Here is a 12,471-nt window from a genome sequence, read left to right as displayed (position 1 = left end):
ATTTTGGATTAATTGGTGCTCAGGATGCATTTAAACAAGTACCTGCCTGCTTTATGGCAAACTAGAATTATGTTTCCTTCACTTTATTATGTGCACACATTAGTATTGCATTTTCTTATTAAACCTCTCAATTGATATCATCGCTTACATGCAAGGAGTCAACATCCACACCTGTTTCAAAATGGTAGAAAAGTTTCAAGGGAAACCTACAGTAGATCTGTAAGATGTAACTTCTAATCCTTTTTTCTCTCTTCCTCCCCCTTTGACTCCCCCTCCTCAGCGCCCCCAATGATCCGGCTGTCAATGAACGACACAGTGGTGGTGGATCCTGGCCAGGATGTGCTCCTAACCTGTGAGGTGACGGCAGGTTTCCCCCTCCCAACTGTGTTGTGGTCACGTTACCCAGGCCCTCTTCCTCTCAGCGCCCAAGTCAGGGGGCCAACGCTGATTTTACGTGCGGTCACGCCCTCTGACGCAGGTTTCTACAACTGCACAGCTGTCAACAATGTGGGCAACCCGGCTCGCAAGAATGTCAACGTAGTTGTCAGGAGTAAGTAACACATGCTTTTGTTTGTTTCCAAAAAAAAAAGACAGAGGAGTAGAAAGTGGGGGAATTCTTGATGAACAGGGGTGAGTAAAGTGATGGTATGTCTGGGTATGCATTTATTCACTGGCTACAAGTTAAGGTGCATAATGAGTTTTATCAAAGCCTATTTCTGTAAAAGTTTAAAGTTGATAAGATTACATTCACTGAAAGTTAGAAGAATTATCTGTCCAAATTATATTCACTGACCCTGTGCTTGTGCTTGTGAATGTGTGTAAAAACATTCATTAGTGTTTGAGTGTACTTGTGTGCGCGATGTGTAACAAGAAAGCAGTTGATCCATCATTACTGTGAGGGGATGTAAATCTTGTCAGAAAAGGCCTGTTAAGTATGGCTCTTTTTCTAATTCTCCTGCTGTTAAAACAGAAGCCCTCCATTCTCCCTCCCCTCCGGCTATTTTTAGTCCCTTTAATCATCTTTATTCACTCCAATTAGTTAGACTGGAGTGGAAGCAATTAGCGACAGTCTCTTCTGTTAGTTAACACACTGTAGAGAACGTATGCTGGATGAGTTTCTCCTGTTAGTTTAATGGGCCTGAACGAATCATCGCACCAGCACAGGTGGCGAGACGCTGAATGAGACACACAAACACACATGCACGCACACACCTTCACAGAGCTCAGGCTGTGAAAAAGAAGCTTGTAGGTATAGGCAGGCGTCACTGCTTCACACGTACATACACTGTCTCCACACTAACCAGGTAGAGTCGTTAAACATATGGTCACTGCATTATACCTGCAACTCCACCCAAGCATCTTGTTAACAAGCTGTAAAGGAGTTTAAATCAAGCGCTCCTCTCCTCCTCTCCGCCTGTCTCTTCCCTTAGCTGGGAAACAGAGAGCTGTTTTGTATTCAACATGGAAATCTGTTGGGGAAACGCAGCCTTTGAAACTGAAAATTAAATGTGACAGTGTGAGAGTAACTCTTTGTCCTTGATTTTGTTTCCCCCCCTCCCTCTAATCCCCCTGTTATTTTATTCTGGATCAGGCGCCTTTTGTCTCTTCCTCCTTCACAATTTGCTTCTTCCTCCAATTCTTTTTTCTTTCTTTTTCAATTTCCTTTTTCCTTTGGTGTCTTTCTGTCATTCTGCCCCCTCCGTACGCCACACAAACCAAAGACTCAGCTATCGCTCTATATCTACCCCACTTCATCCCCTTTTTAGTTTTAATAACAACTCATTCTGTCAGATGTTATCCCTTAAAATATTTTTGTCAAATTTAATTTATGTACAACACACTTTATTGGCACTGCATACATAGAAATGTGCTGCTAAAGTAAAATTAAAAAGTTTATGTAGCATGTAAAAAAAATTATGTATACATTTATGTACATGTATGTATATATATATATATATAAAACCACATAATAATGATCACACAATGATATTATATTTTTGTAAGCATATTTCAATCACTTCAACATCCCAGTAAGGACCTCAATTTTAAAAGCAGACTTGTGCAAGAGCCACCAGTTCATTTCAGTATTAAGTCGGTATTAAGCCAAGTGCTTCAGCATCTGTGGAATTTGTTTTTTGACATATCATTCAAAATATTTCATAATTTGCATACTTGTACACAACCCTTTAATTTTTTTTGTAGTGCATATATTTGTGATTTGATCAATTTTTTTGTGAATAAACTACAAAGTGATCAATCAGAGTAGACTAGAAAACTGGAGAGTTTTCATGTTTCAGGGGAAAGAATATAAAGCAACTCTTTCTTACCCTTAACCCTTCTTCTCACTTCTTCTTCTTCACCCTTCCACCACCACCCACAGCGATGGGTAACCTGACCTTCCAGATTACTCCTGACTCCAACAAGGACAGCGAGACCATCCAGATGGGTAGGGACCTCAAGCTGTCGTGCCACGTCGACGCCACCCCACAGGACAAGGTCAACTACACCTGGTACAAGAACAGTGCACCTGTGTTCAATTCGGATAGCCTGATCTTGCTACGCAGTGACCCCGACATGGCGCCTGGCACCAGCAGCTTGGAGATTGTGGACATGAAGTTCAGAGATTTGGCTACCTACAGCTGTGTGGCAAACTTCCCAGGCAGCAGGGTGCCAGAGCTCCGCGTGGATGTCAACATCTCGCAGAACAGCGGTGCGATGTTACTTTTCTCTTATGTATCATTTATCTACCCAGCTGACAAACTGCCATGACTTTTAAACATCTGTCAGTAGTTGTTGAAAAACTAAGTAAGACTGTCAAAAAAGTCATTTGATGGCTCAATACATTTTTCTTTTTTCGAACAACATATAAAAAAACAATCCCAATGTGCCATAGTAAAAGCATTGATGTAGCTATTGCCCTTATGTGACCACTTTGAGTTCCAAGAACAGTTAGAATGAGTATTTTTCTTTATTGTCGTCTGAAATACAACAACCACACTACAGTATTTTCTTTCTCTGCCTTATTCCAATATTGCTTTCTTGGTCAGTACTGTCTATAACTATACATTATTACAGTCTTCTGAGCTGTAATGCTTTTAAATGTCCCCAAGTGGCATTAAAAGTGTGTGGTGAATGTTTGATAAAATAATCTTGTTAATGTCTATCTTTTAAACCTTTTATATTGTCCATCTGTCTCTGCTGTAAAATGTTTCTGTTCATGCCATCTGTAATTTGAAAGTCAAGTCCACCTTCTGACTTGTTAAATCACAATATAAAACCCATCTAAACTTTTCATCTGCACTTAAGCCTTTGAAAGCACACAATGTAGAAGGGTAAAAAAGGAAATTGAATATGTCTGAGTAGGTTGTCAGTCTTCCAGGTAAATCAAAGCTTGATCCAAAGGCAACTGGACTCAGTTGAAAATCTTGAAGCGATTCACCTCTCCTCCGAAATTGAATATCTTAGTAAACCTTTGTCGAAGTTCATCTTCCGGCCTACACAAACAAATCATTTATTTAAATTATAGTACTCTGACATGCTGTAATACCTATCTTTTTAAAGGTATTTTCAAGCTATAATATTTAAAATTGTGATTGTTTATTTTATTAAAGCAGTCTCTGTAATTGTAAAAAGTTACTCTTCTTTTCGAATATGTCATTTATGCTTCTTTAAATTCAAAAAGAAGCACTGAAAAAACACCTCTTCTTACTATGTCTCACCCTCTTTCTCCCTTTCTTCCAGTCTCTCCACCAGTGCTGTCCGTACCACCAGGAGGGCAGGTGGTGAATGTGCAAGAGGGGGGAAACGCTGACCTGGTATGTTTGGTGGTGGATGGCAAACCACGCCCACCTATACTCTGGTCACGCACTGAAAAGGACCTGCTGATGGCATCAGGGCAGACCATGGTGGAGACACCGGATGGGCGCTTAAGACTAAAGAATGTCAGCAGGGACATGATGGGGCTGTACCGCTGCCAGACTGCTCCATACAACGGGCTTAACATCAAACGCAGGGAGGCACAGGTCCAACTCAATGTCCTGTGTAAGTGTTTTATTTAATCTTTATTTAACCAGGACAAAACTCTTTAAGATATAAAGTCTCTTTTCCAAGAGTGTCCTGGCCAAGAAGGGCTGCAGCACAGTTATCAAAGTTTCCAATAAACAACAAGCAGCCATTTATACAAAGAAAATATAAGAATCATGAATCTATTACTAAAATACATCAAATGTCAACCTAAAGTAAAATATCAAATAGTAGTCTGAATCTACCAGTCAAAATTATGTTAGGCAGACATCTACAGTCAGATGTACTTTCCTCCAAGTAATTTAAAATCACCTAAAAAGCATCCAATTAGATCAGTTCATTTAGTTTCCGCTCTTTTTGTCATTCTCCTAATTAAAGGGTGCAGGAAACTTAAACCCTTTTTTGCCCTGTTCATTTCTGACCTTTGGAACAGACAGTAAGAAAAGATCCTGTTACTGAAGACTGTACGTTCCTTTACTCTTCTGTCTGATGTTGGTTACAATGTACGAAGGAAGCAAAACTAAAGTCTGCCTGTGAACAAAGACAACCATCCAACCATTGCATACAACAAACAGTGATGAGTGAGGCTTCTAAAATTAGTGATGAACTTTAAAGCTCCAGGATACACTTAATGTAAGCTTTGGGAAGAGGCATGCATTTTTAAGACATCCCCATAGTCCATTGCAGACAGAAAAGTGGCAGCAACCAGTCTTAGAAGTGTTCTAAGGACTGACCCCTGGGGTATACCTTTTGTTACAGTAGCCCTTTTCAAACAAATTCTTTCGCTAAAGTGCCATAACTAAGCTCAGCCGTCATCACTCCTTTGTACATTTATATTGGTGTCCTAGTCTATGAATTTATATTGTGTTTCAGTGTTGCGGAAGCATAGCACAGCAGGAGCTCCACATAGACACACAGTCAGGCATGCTCACACACAGTGTTGTGTATCCCCCATGGCTCCTCTGAAACCGTCTCGCCTCTGTTATGCCTCTGTTGCTACCTCTGAAGAGCCATCCCATGACATGCCATGCCATGCCATGTGACACAATGCATTTCACGTTATTTTTCCTGTAGGCATATTTGTCTTGGACTCGAATGTGTCCTTCTGACTTTTTCACCCTAAAGCTAGCATACAGCAAGATACAAAACCATTTTCATATCAGCAGGAGGCTTAGTTTGTTTGTTGAGAAAACCATTTCTTGCAATTTTCAGTAAACAAGTTCAGATTTGTTATGACTGCTTTCAACACTCATAGTAGCATCTTTTCTCCTACTAAAGCAAGATAATATGAAACCTAAATTAACCCTCTGCAACAGTAGAAGCAACAGAAAAGGAAGTAGTAAACAAAGTAAAGAAACTGAACAGGATGAGACAGGAAAACGAAAAATTCACATTTGAATTATATCTCAAAACAATCTACCAAAATCAGCATAGACATCTTCATTTATCTAATTTTACCAAACCAAATAATTTGTCTCTCAAAGCTGCATGTGCTTGTCTGCAGTTTCTAGTTCCAAACATTTTCCCACTGTTCATTACCTTTTTTTTGTGTTTTACAGTTTAATTTGCTATCAGAAAAGAGTTTTCTGCCCTGTGTTTAGACTAACACTGGATATGCTTTGATTGTATTGGCACACCAGGTGGGCTAAATCAGTGAACCTTATAAGTTGTCATCAGCAGCAGAAACACAGGACCCCTGATTCTAGGAAAATAGTTGAAAGAGTTTTTATTAATGTAGCACCAAGATACAAATGGGTGAAATCAAACCGATAAAAACAGCTATCTCCATGACACCATGCTTATTCTGAACCATAAAGACATGTATGAGTGCATCAATAGTTTTAATTAACATTCATTACTTGAACAAATGCTATTAAATTAATTATTTTGTATAGTCTGGATTGCAGCACGCTGAAGTGTATCATTGCATTGTGATGTGGTTGTTTCCTTTCATGAGATTTATTAATTTAACTGTAATTCAGTTTACAATTCAACACTTATATCACATTATGAGTGTGTCCTGTGTATAAAATATTAAATCGAATTGATTTTCTGTAATAAAGAGAAGAAAAGAAAACTTACAATAGGCAGATAGGTACTTCAATTTACAATCACAAAAAAAGATAAGGAAGAAGAATAAACTGACTTAATCCCACACCTTCTCTATAAGACTACATAGAGAAATAAAATAGAGGTAAAAGTAAAGCTCTGGAGTCTGTTTCATCAAACAACAAAGGATATGACTTTCGTCCTCAGATTTCTCAGAAAGTCTTTTATTTTGGTGCTATTTTTAGCTCTGAGACTTATCATCATAATTCATGTAGTACAACTATTTCTGGATTCATATTTTTCAGAGTTAAGGCCTTTTTCTTTGAGCGTGCTGACATTTCTGAGAGCCAAAAGTAATTACTGCTGCAGCTGCCCATTAAGAAAAACTAGAGGGACTTGTTTATTTCTGTTATAGAGCAATTAAAAGTACAGCCTGGACCAACACTTGTGCTGTACTTTCTAATGAGCGTAATAGAAACAGTTGAGTTTAAAATCACGTTTCTTTGAGACTACTTTTCCTCTTAGGAGCTATGTCCCTCTACTTCCCTCCTCTCCTTTTTTTTTTAGAAAGATTTACAGGGTTTGCTAATGCAGGCTGGGCGGAAGGGCAACGTTCTGTGAGCTCTGCTGTCCACACCGGCCAAGTCTGATTAATGGACCAGGTGGCCACCCCACTCTGGACCGAGAGAGCAACAGAGAGATGACACAGATACATGAGCAGGAGCGGGAGAGAGAGGAGCAGGGTTAAGAGAGAGCTTGAAACAGGAAAGCAGGGTTAGGGGTGATCGAGGAAGGTAGGGAGGGCGCAGGGGAGCTAAGAAAAAAACTGTATGATTGGGAGGTTAGAAAGCTGGAAAAAAGAAAAAATAGTTTTTTTTACAGAAATAACAGCATAAAGGAAAGGAACTTTTTAGCAACAGCCTACTAGTCTTCCCTCTCTTTCTTCTTCTCTCCGTTTTCCTTAATTTGTTTCTTTTATCATGGCTGTTTTGCCTCCTTCCGTTTAGCTGTGCTGATCGATGTGAGGGAAGGATGGCATCATTTTTTATGGCAGATATAATTAAGTGGATACGCAGATTCTTGCCACTCTCGCCTCTCCCACTTCCTCTTTTCGCCTTGTATCCCTTCCCCACCTACCTACTTTCCTTCCAAAAGAGGTGGCTGTTCTTCCTCATTGCCATTCTCATCATCATCAATCAGCTGACTGCTGACCATGAGAGAGGACCACTCTCTGTCTTGTCATTCCCTTTCTGCATCCTACATTCTCCCATTCTCTCCCCAACCTCACATACTCAATCATCAACTTCTCTCACTTTCACACCACACTTTCCCCGTCATTTGTCTTCTTCATTGTCGTTGTTTCTCCCCCCCCCCCCCCCCCCCTCCCACCCCCACCCAAATTTACTCCCTCCCTCTCTTGGTCTCATGTAAATTGATTTTCTCTTTGTCTACTGTAAATGTTTGGCTTGGTCACTGTTGCGTTCCCGGATGGAATCCATTTTGCATTCAATAAGACAGATAGCGATGGTGTTTTCACATGGATTATGGTCTGCTGACTATGAAACATTGCAGTGTGGAGTCTCGAATGAGTAGCAAAAAAAAATGCAGAAACAATGCTCCAGAGGATTTGAAAAGTTAGAAATTGAAGTAACCCCACAACAAAAGTTAAATATGCTGTTGAGATACTTACATACTTGCTGCAATAAAAACTCAAGGCAAGGTAAGGGACTGTTGGAACTTGTCTACCAATTCTATAGGGGATGACATGATTTATAAATTGCTCACGAGCTCACAACACACCTCCTCCTTCTCCTCTTCCTCTTCTCTTCTTCCATAACCATCTCTTCAGTTTGCCTGCTTTTCTTTACCCTTGCCACCTGTTTCCAAAGTCAGATAGCCATCAGTATGCATGTGAGTGTCTATAAGCAGAAGCAGGGTATGTGACCATACACTAATCAGCCCATAGGATTACACTATGACCTCTGACCACACACCCATCCCTCAACTCTAACACATGACACTGCCGTGGCTGTGGGCAAGTGTAGGCGACACAGTTGATTGAAAAGGTCAAAACACACACAGCAGTAAATGACAATTAGGATTCAAACTAATATGAAAGAGGGATATGGTGGAGTTCTGTTGGTCATCTAAACCAAAAATAAAAAAGGCAAAATAGAAGTTGAAAAGTAAAATGTTCTGGTGGTTTCCAGTCTTTTTAACATGCAGGTGCTTACTTTTGTTCCTGTGACTGGAGGCGGACACAGAATGGTAAATTCCAGACAAGGATTCAGTTTGGTTTCATAAACCCAGTATACAAAATACAGAATAAAGCTTTAGTTACAGAGAGAATTTGTGAAGTTTCATAAAGCTTAAATAAAAAATAGACAAGCCACATAATGTAGTGTTAGTCTACAAAAATAAATTGATCAAACTTTATTTATCTGGCACCTTTCTGTTGAATTGAATTATTACAGGCAGTTGTGACTAGTGCTTTAGTGATGACTGACAAGCTGACAAAACAAAACAAATTAAAACAATAATACAAAGTAAGACTGAATAGGTGATATTCCTGTGATTTAAATTCCTGATTAAGATTTATTTCTGGAAAAAAAATAATGTTAACTCGGTATAATTAGAGCAAACTGCAGGAGATACATGAAACGAGGGTGACAAGAATGACCTACCTGGACTGGTGGACTGAACTTTTGAGCTCGGGTCACAATTAGAAGTGGGGAAAAAAATAAATTCATGTAAAAATCGAGATGCTTCTCTCCTAAGATTTAAAATCGATTCATAACTTCCAAATTTTTTTTTTAAATAAATATTTTATTTTTTTGGGGGGGGGAGGGGAGGAATAATCAGTCACTCCCTGCTTAGTGCTAAGGCTAGCTCTTTAACTCAGTAGACTGCCAAATGGAGCACAAAGAAAAGCAGCCAGTCTCACAGATGACTGGAGTAGATCCTGAAGTGTGTGCTTATTCAAATATAGACTTTGAATCCACAGATCAATAAATCCAGAATCATTTTGAATTGAAAATTGATTCTGAATCGAATCATGAGACACCCCAAGATTCCCAGCCCTAGTCACAATAATTTCCTGCCTTAACCTGAATGCTTGGCCTGAGTGGGGCTTTAAGGTTAACTTGGCCTTCACTAGTGATAGGGAGCTAGTCAAAATGGCCCAGTTAAAGGTTTCTATTTTAAAAGAAAAGCTCTTTGTATTCTATGTTCAGTGACCAGGATGTTTAGACATCACAATCATTTGTCAGTCATATCACTGCTATGACAGTTTGTTGTTCAATGTCTATTATTATTGTCATTACACCAGGGATGTTTTATTCTACCCTGAGGTTTCCACATTGTACTGAGCACAACAAAAGCATCTGTCCCAGTCTTCTCCCCAGCTCCCTATGTTATCTTTCTCTGCGTCTCTGTCTCTTTCTTTCCTCCTTACCGATGTTCATTCCTTGCCCTATCCGTCTAAATTACAGGCATAACATAGATTAGACTCTAATTACACATCTGTGTCTGATAAACTTGATTCATATGGGACTCTTGTCATGCTGCCTCACCTCCGGGGGCCTTAGCACCAGATCTCATCACGGTTTGTACGACGAAACCACCATTAGCATCTTGTCTATTATCTCCATGATTAGCCAGGGGGCTGCTGACGAGCTGGCTGGTGATTTGTAGAAGAGTCATTTTGCTGTGTTGTGTCTTGGGTGACCTCGAAGGCAACAGCAGCTAGTCAGTCATTAACCGCAGAGCCACACATTGCTGCTGACAGGTTAATCACAGCTGGTTAAGATAGGTTAGCAAACAGGGGTGGGATTTGGCCATGTAGAAAAACCTGATCCCCTGTGGCACTAACAGTTGCTTCTTGTCAGATAATTTGTCAAAACGAATGTTATCTGATGCTCTGAGGAAATTTTTACGCTGCAGAGAACAGAATGGAAAGAAGGCAGAAAAAATGAGACATGGATGATGATGTGTGTGCGCCCAAACGGTCCCTCTGCGTGTGTCTCATAAGCTCAGTCTTCAAGCTTTGATATCGCCTTGAAAACTTCTCTGCCTCAATTTATCTCCATCTCTACCTGATTATAGGAATCAATTTTAAAATGAGAAAAAATGCAGAAGAGCTCACAGTTGTATTTGTTGACAGATCCTCCCATACTGGACCCAGTCTTTCAGGACATGCGGTCCAGGAACTATCAGATGGTGACCCTTAGGTGTACGGTCCTGCGGTCCAACCCACCTCGGCTAACAGATATACGTTGGTTCCGAAACGGTGACTCCATCCGCATGCCAATGCCAGACCTGAAGGAGACGCCGGAGCTCAAGTTCAAGCTGGAGCCCACGAACAATGGCTCTTACGAGTGTCGCGTCAGCAACAGCGCAGGGACATCAACATGCACGTTTAATGTCTCAGGTGAATGACATAGTTTTTGATGAAATGTATAAGAATTGTATATTTCTAATTTATTAATTCATCTATATTGTATTCATATTTAACATGGAAGCGGTATCTTTTTAGTGCCACTTATCAGTGACATTTTCTCCTCCCACAGCACAACCCTACAATGCAGAATTCTACTTTGACACGCCAAACCCAGTCCGAATCCTAAAAGGAAACAACTACTCCTACATCTTGCAGTGGACACAGAAAGATCCAGAGGCCACTGACCGAATCATAGGATACTGGATCAATGTCCGAAAGGTAAAGTAGTCCTGCACATATACTTTAAACAATACTGTGAGTTTACATTTCAAATACAGAGACGATAAACATCCAACCGAAATTGTTTTGTAAGCCTGAGAAGACAGGAGACATGAACTCATGATACTGATATCAAGCAGTCCGGCTTGAACAAAGGCATACATTGGTCACCTGTATTTGTTTAAAAGCAGCTTGACTAAACAGGCACATAGCGTGTGTGGGTAGAGCACACATACGCACAAATCTGTATGTAGTTAAGAGTTAAGAGTGAAGAGTTGAACAAACACATGGCTTTATGAGCTCGTGGAGTGTCAAGCTTGTGAAGCCAATCAATGGAGACACAAACTGAATTACAACATCTCTCCATTCCATACCATTCCTCTCCTCTCCTGTCCTCTCCTCTCCTCTCCTCTCCTCCTAGACATGTATTAGTCTCATATAATAATGAAAATAATAATGAAAATACTACTTTTATCAGTAGTGGTAGTGGGTGTGGTGGTGGAAGTGGTTACTCAGAATACACATTTTCAGATACAGTTCATGCAGTGAAGCGCTGCACTTTTCACTTTGTGTGTGTCTGTCTGTAAAACACTGGACTGAGGTGGGATCAGACACATATTTGCTATTTAATGTAATTAAATAATTCATTAATAAATAATTAACACAATATGTAATGTGTAAATATATAGATATTTTTTTTTACTCCTGGTGTTGTAACCACTAATTAACAAGAAGAGCTGGCCTCAACCGCTGAGGTTTCTCATTTTATCAGAGACAGACACTCGCAGAGAGTATGTTAAAAAAAAAGTAATTTTTATTGCTTGTTCTTAAATGATTGACATTTCCTTGGTGTCATTTCATTTTCACAACCCTGTGAGTGGTGTTAAAGTAGTCTTGCAGATAGAAACTAGAATTTAGAATAAACATGTACCAGGAAACCTCTTAGACCTCAACACAGTCTGTATTCGAACTCAATTTAGATATGCTCAGGGAGATATTTTGTATACACACATAGCTACACTATTACTTTTTAAGATATCCTTTATTGATCCCGCAAGTGGAAATTCAGTTTGACATTATTGAGACATGCTTACACACACATACTCTGAAATACACACATGCACAAACAGGATTCTATTGACGTGCACTAATGGAGAGATGTCGGAGCGAGGGGGCTGCCCAGCGAGCGCTCCTGAGTTGGGGGGGGGGGGTTCGGTACCACACTACCAGCTTCCACACCAATTTCAAGTCCCTACAGACTGAGCTACTGCTGCCTAAAATTATTACAAATGAACCTTAAACAAATTACCTATATATATATATATATATGTGTGTGTGTGTGTGTGTGTGTGTGTGTGTGTGTGTGTGTGTGTGTGTGTGTGTGTATCCTTCAGAAACTCCTTTGCTCCACTTCTTTCCCAAACACATCCATGCTACTGTAACCGTCTAGGACTCTGACTGGGCCCCTGATCTGTAGATGGGAACCTCAGTCCACCATCTTGTTTTGTTTCTGACATATATTTATAGATTACTGGCCTTGAGTCAGACAGCAGGAAGGATAATGGTGAATTATACAGGACTGGTTAGAGGATGGTGTGTGTCAAGTATGTGTCTGTGTGTACGTGTGTGTACGTGTGTGTGTGTGTGTGTGTGTGTGTGTGTGTGTGTGTGTGTGTGTGTGT

At 40.1% G+C, this 12,471-nt stretch overlaps 1 protein-coding gene across 3 annotated transcripts in view; it reads left to right on the top strand.

The window, feature by feature from the left end:
* LOC109996603 (MAM domain-containing glycosylphosphatidylinositol anchor protein 1) overlaps positions 1-12,471 on the top strand; it is a 175,243-nt gene that overhangs the window by 122,367 nt on the left and 40,405 nt on the right. For all 3 annotated transcript variants that reach the window (XM_065953088.1, XM_065953086.1, XM_020651018.2), the window contains exons 7-11: positions 281-550; positions 2,381-2,710; positions 3,742-4,041; positions 10,235-10,501; positions 10,641-10,789. In XM_065953088.1, the coding sequence (XP_065809160.1) occupies positions 281-550; positions 2,381-2,710; positions 3,742-4,041; positions 10,235-10,501; positions 10,641-10,789 (1,316 nt within the window). The remainder of the gene's footprint in view (positions 1-280; positions 551-2,380; positions 2,711-3,741; positions 4,042-10,234; positions 10,502-10,640; positions 10,790-12,471) is intronic.

Source organism: Labrus bergylta, chromosome 3 (genome assembly GCF_963930695.1).
Source record: "Labrus bergylta chromosome 3, fLabBer1.1, whole genome shotgun sequence".
Lineage (NCBI taxonomy): Eukaryota > Metazoa > Chordata > Actinopteri > Labriformes > Labridae > Labrus > Labrus bergylta.
This window is presented reverse-complemented; position numbering and strand designations above follow the sequence as displayed.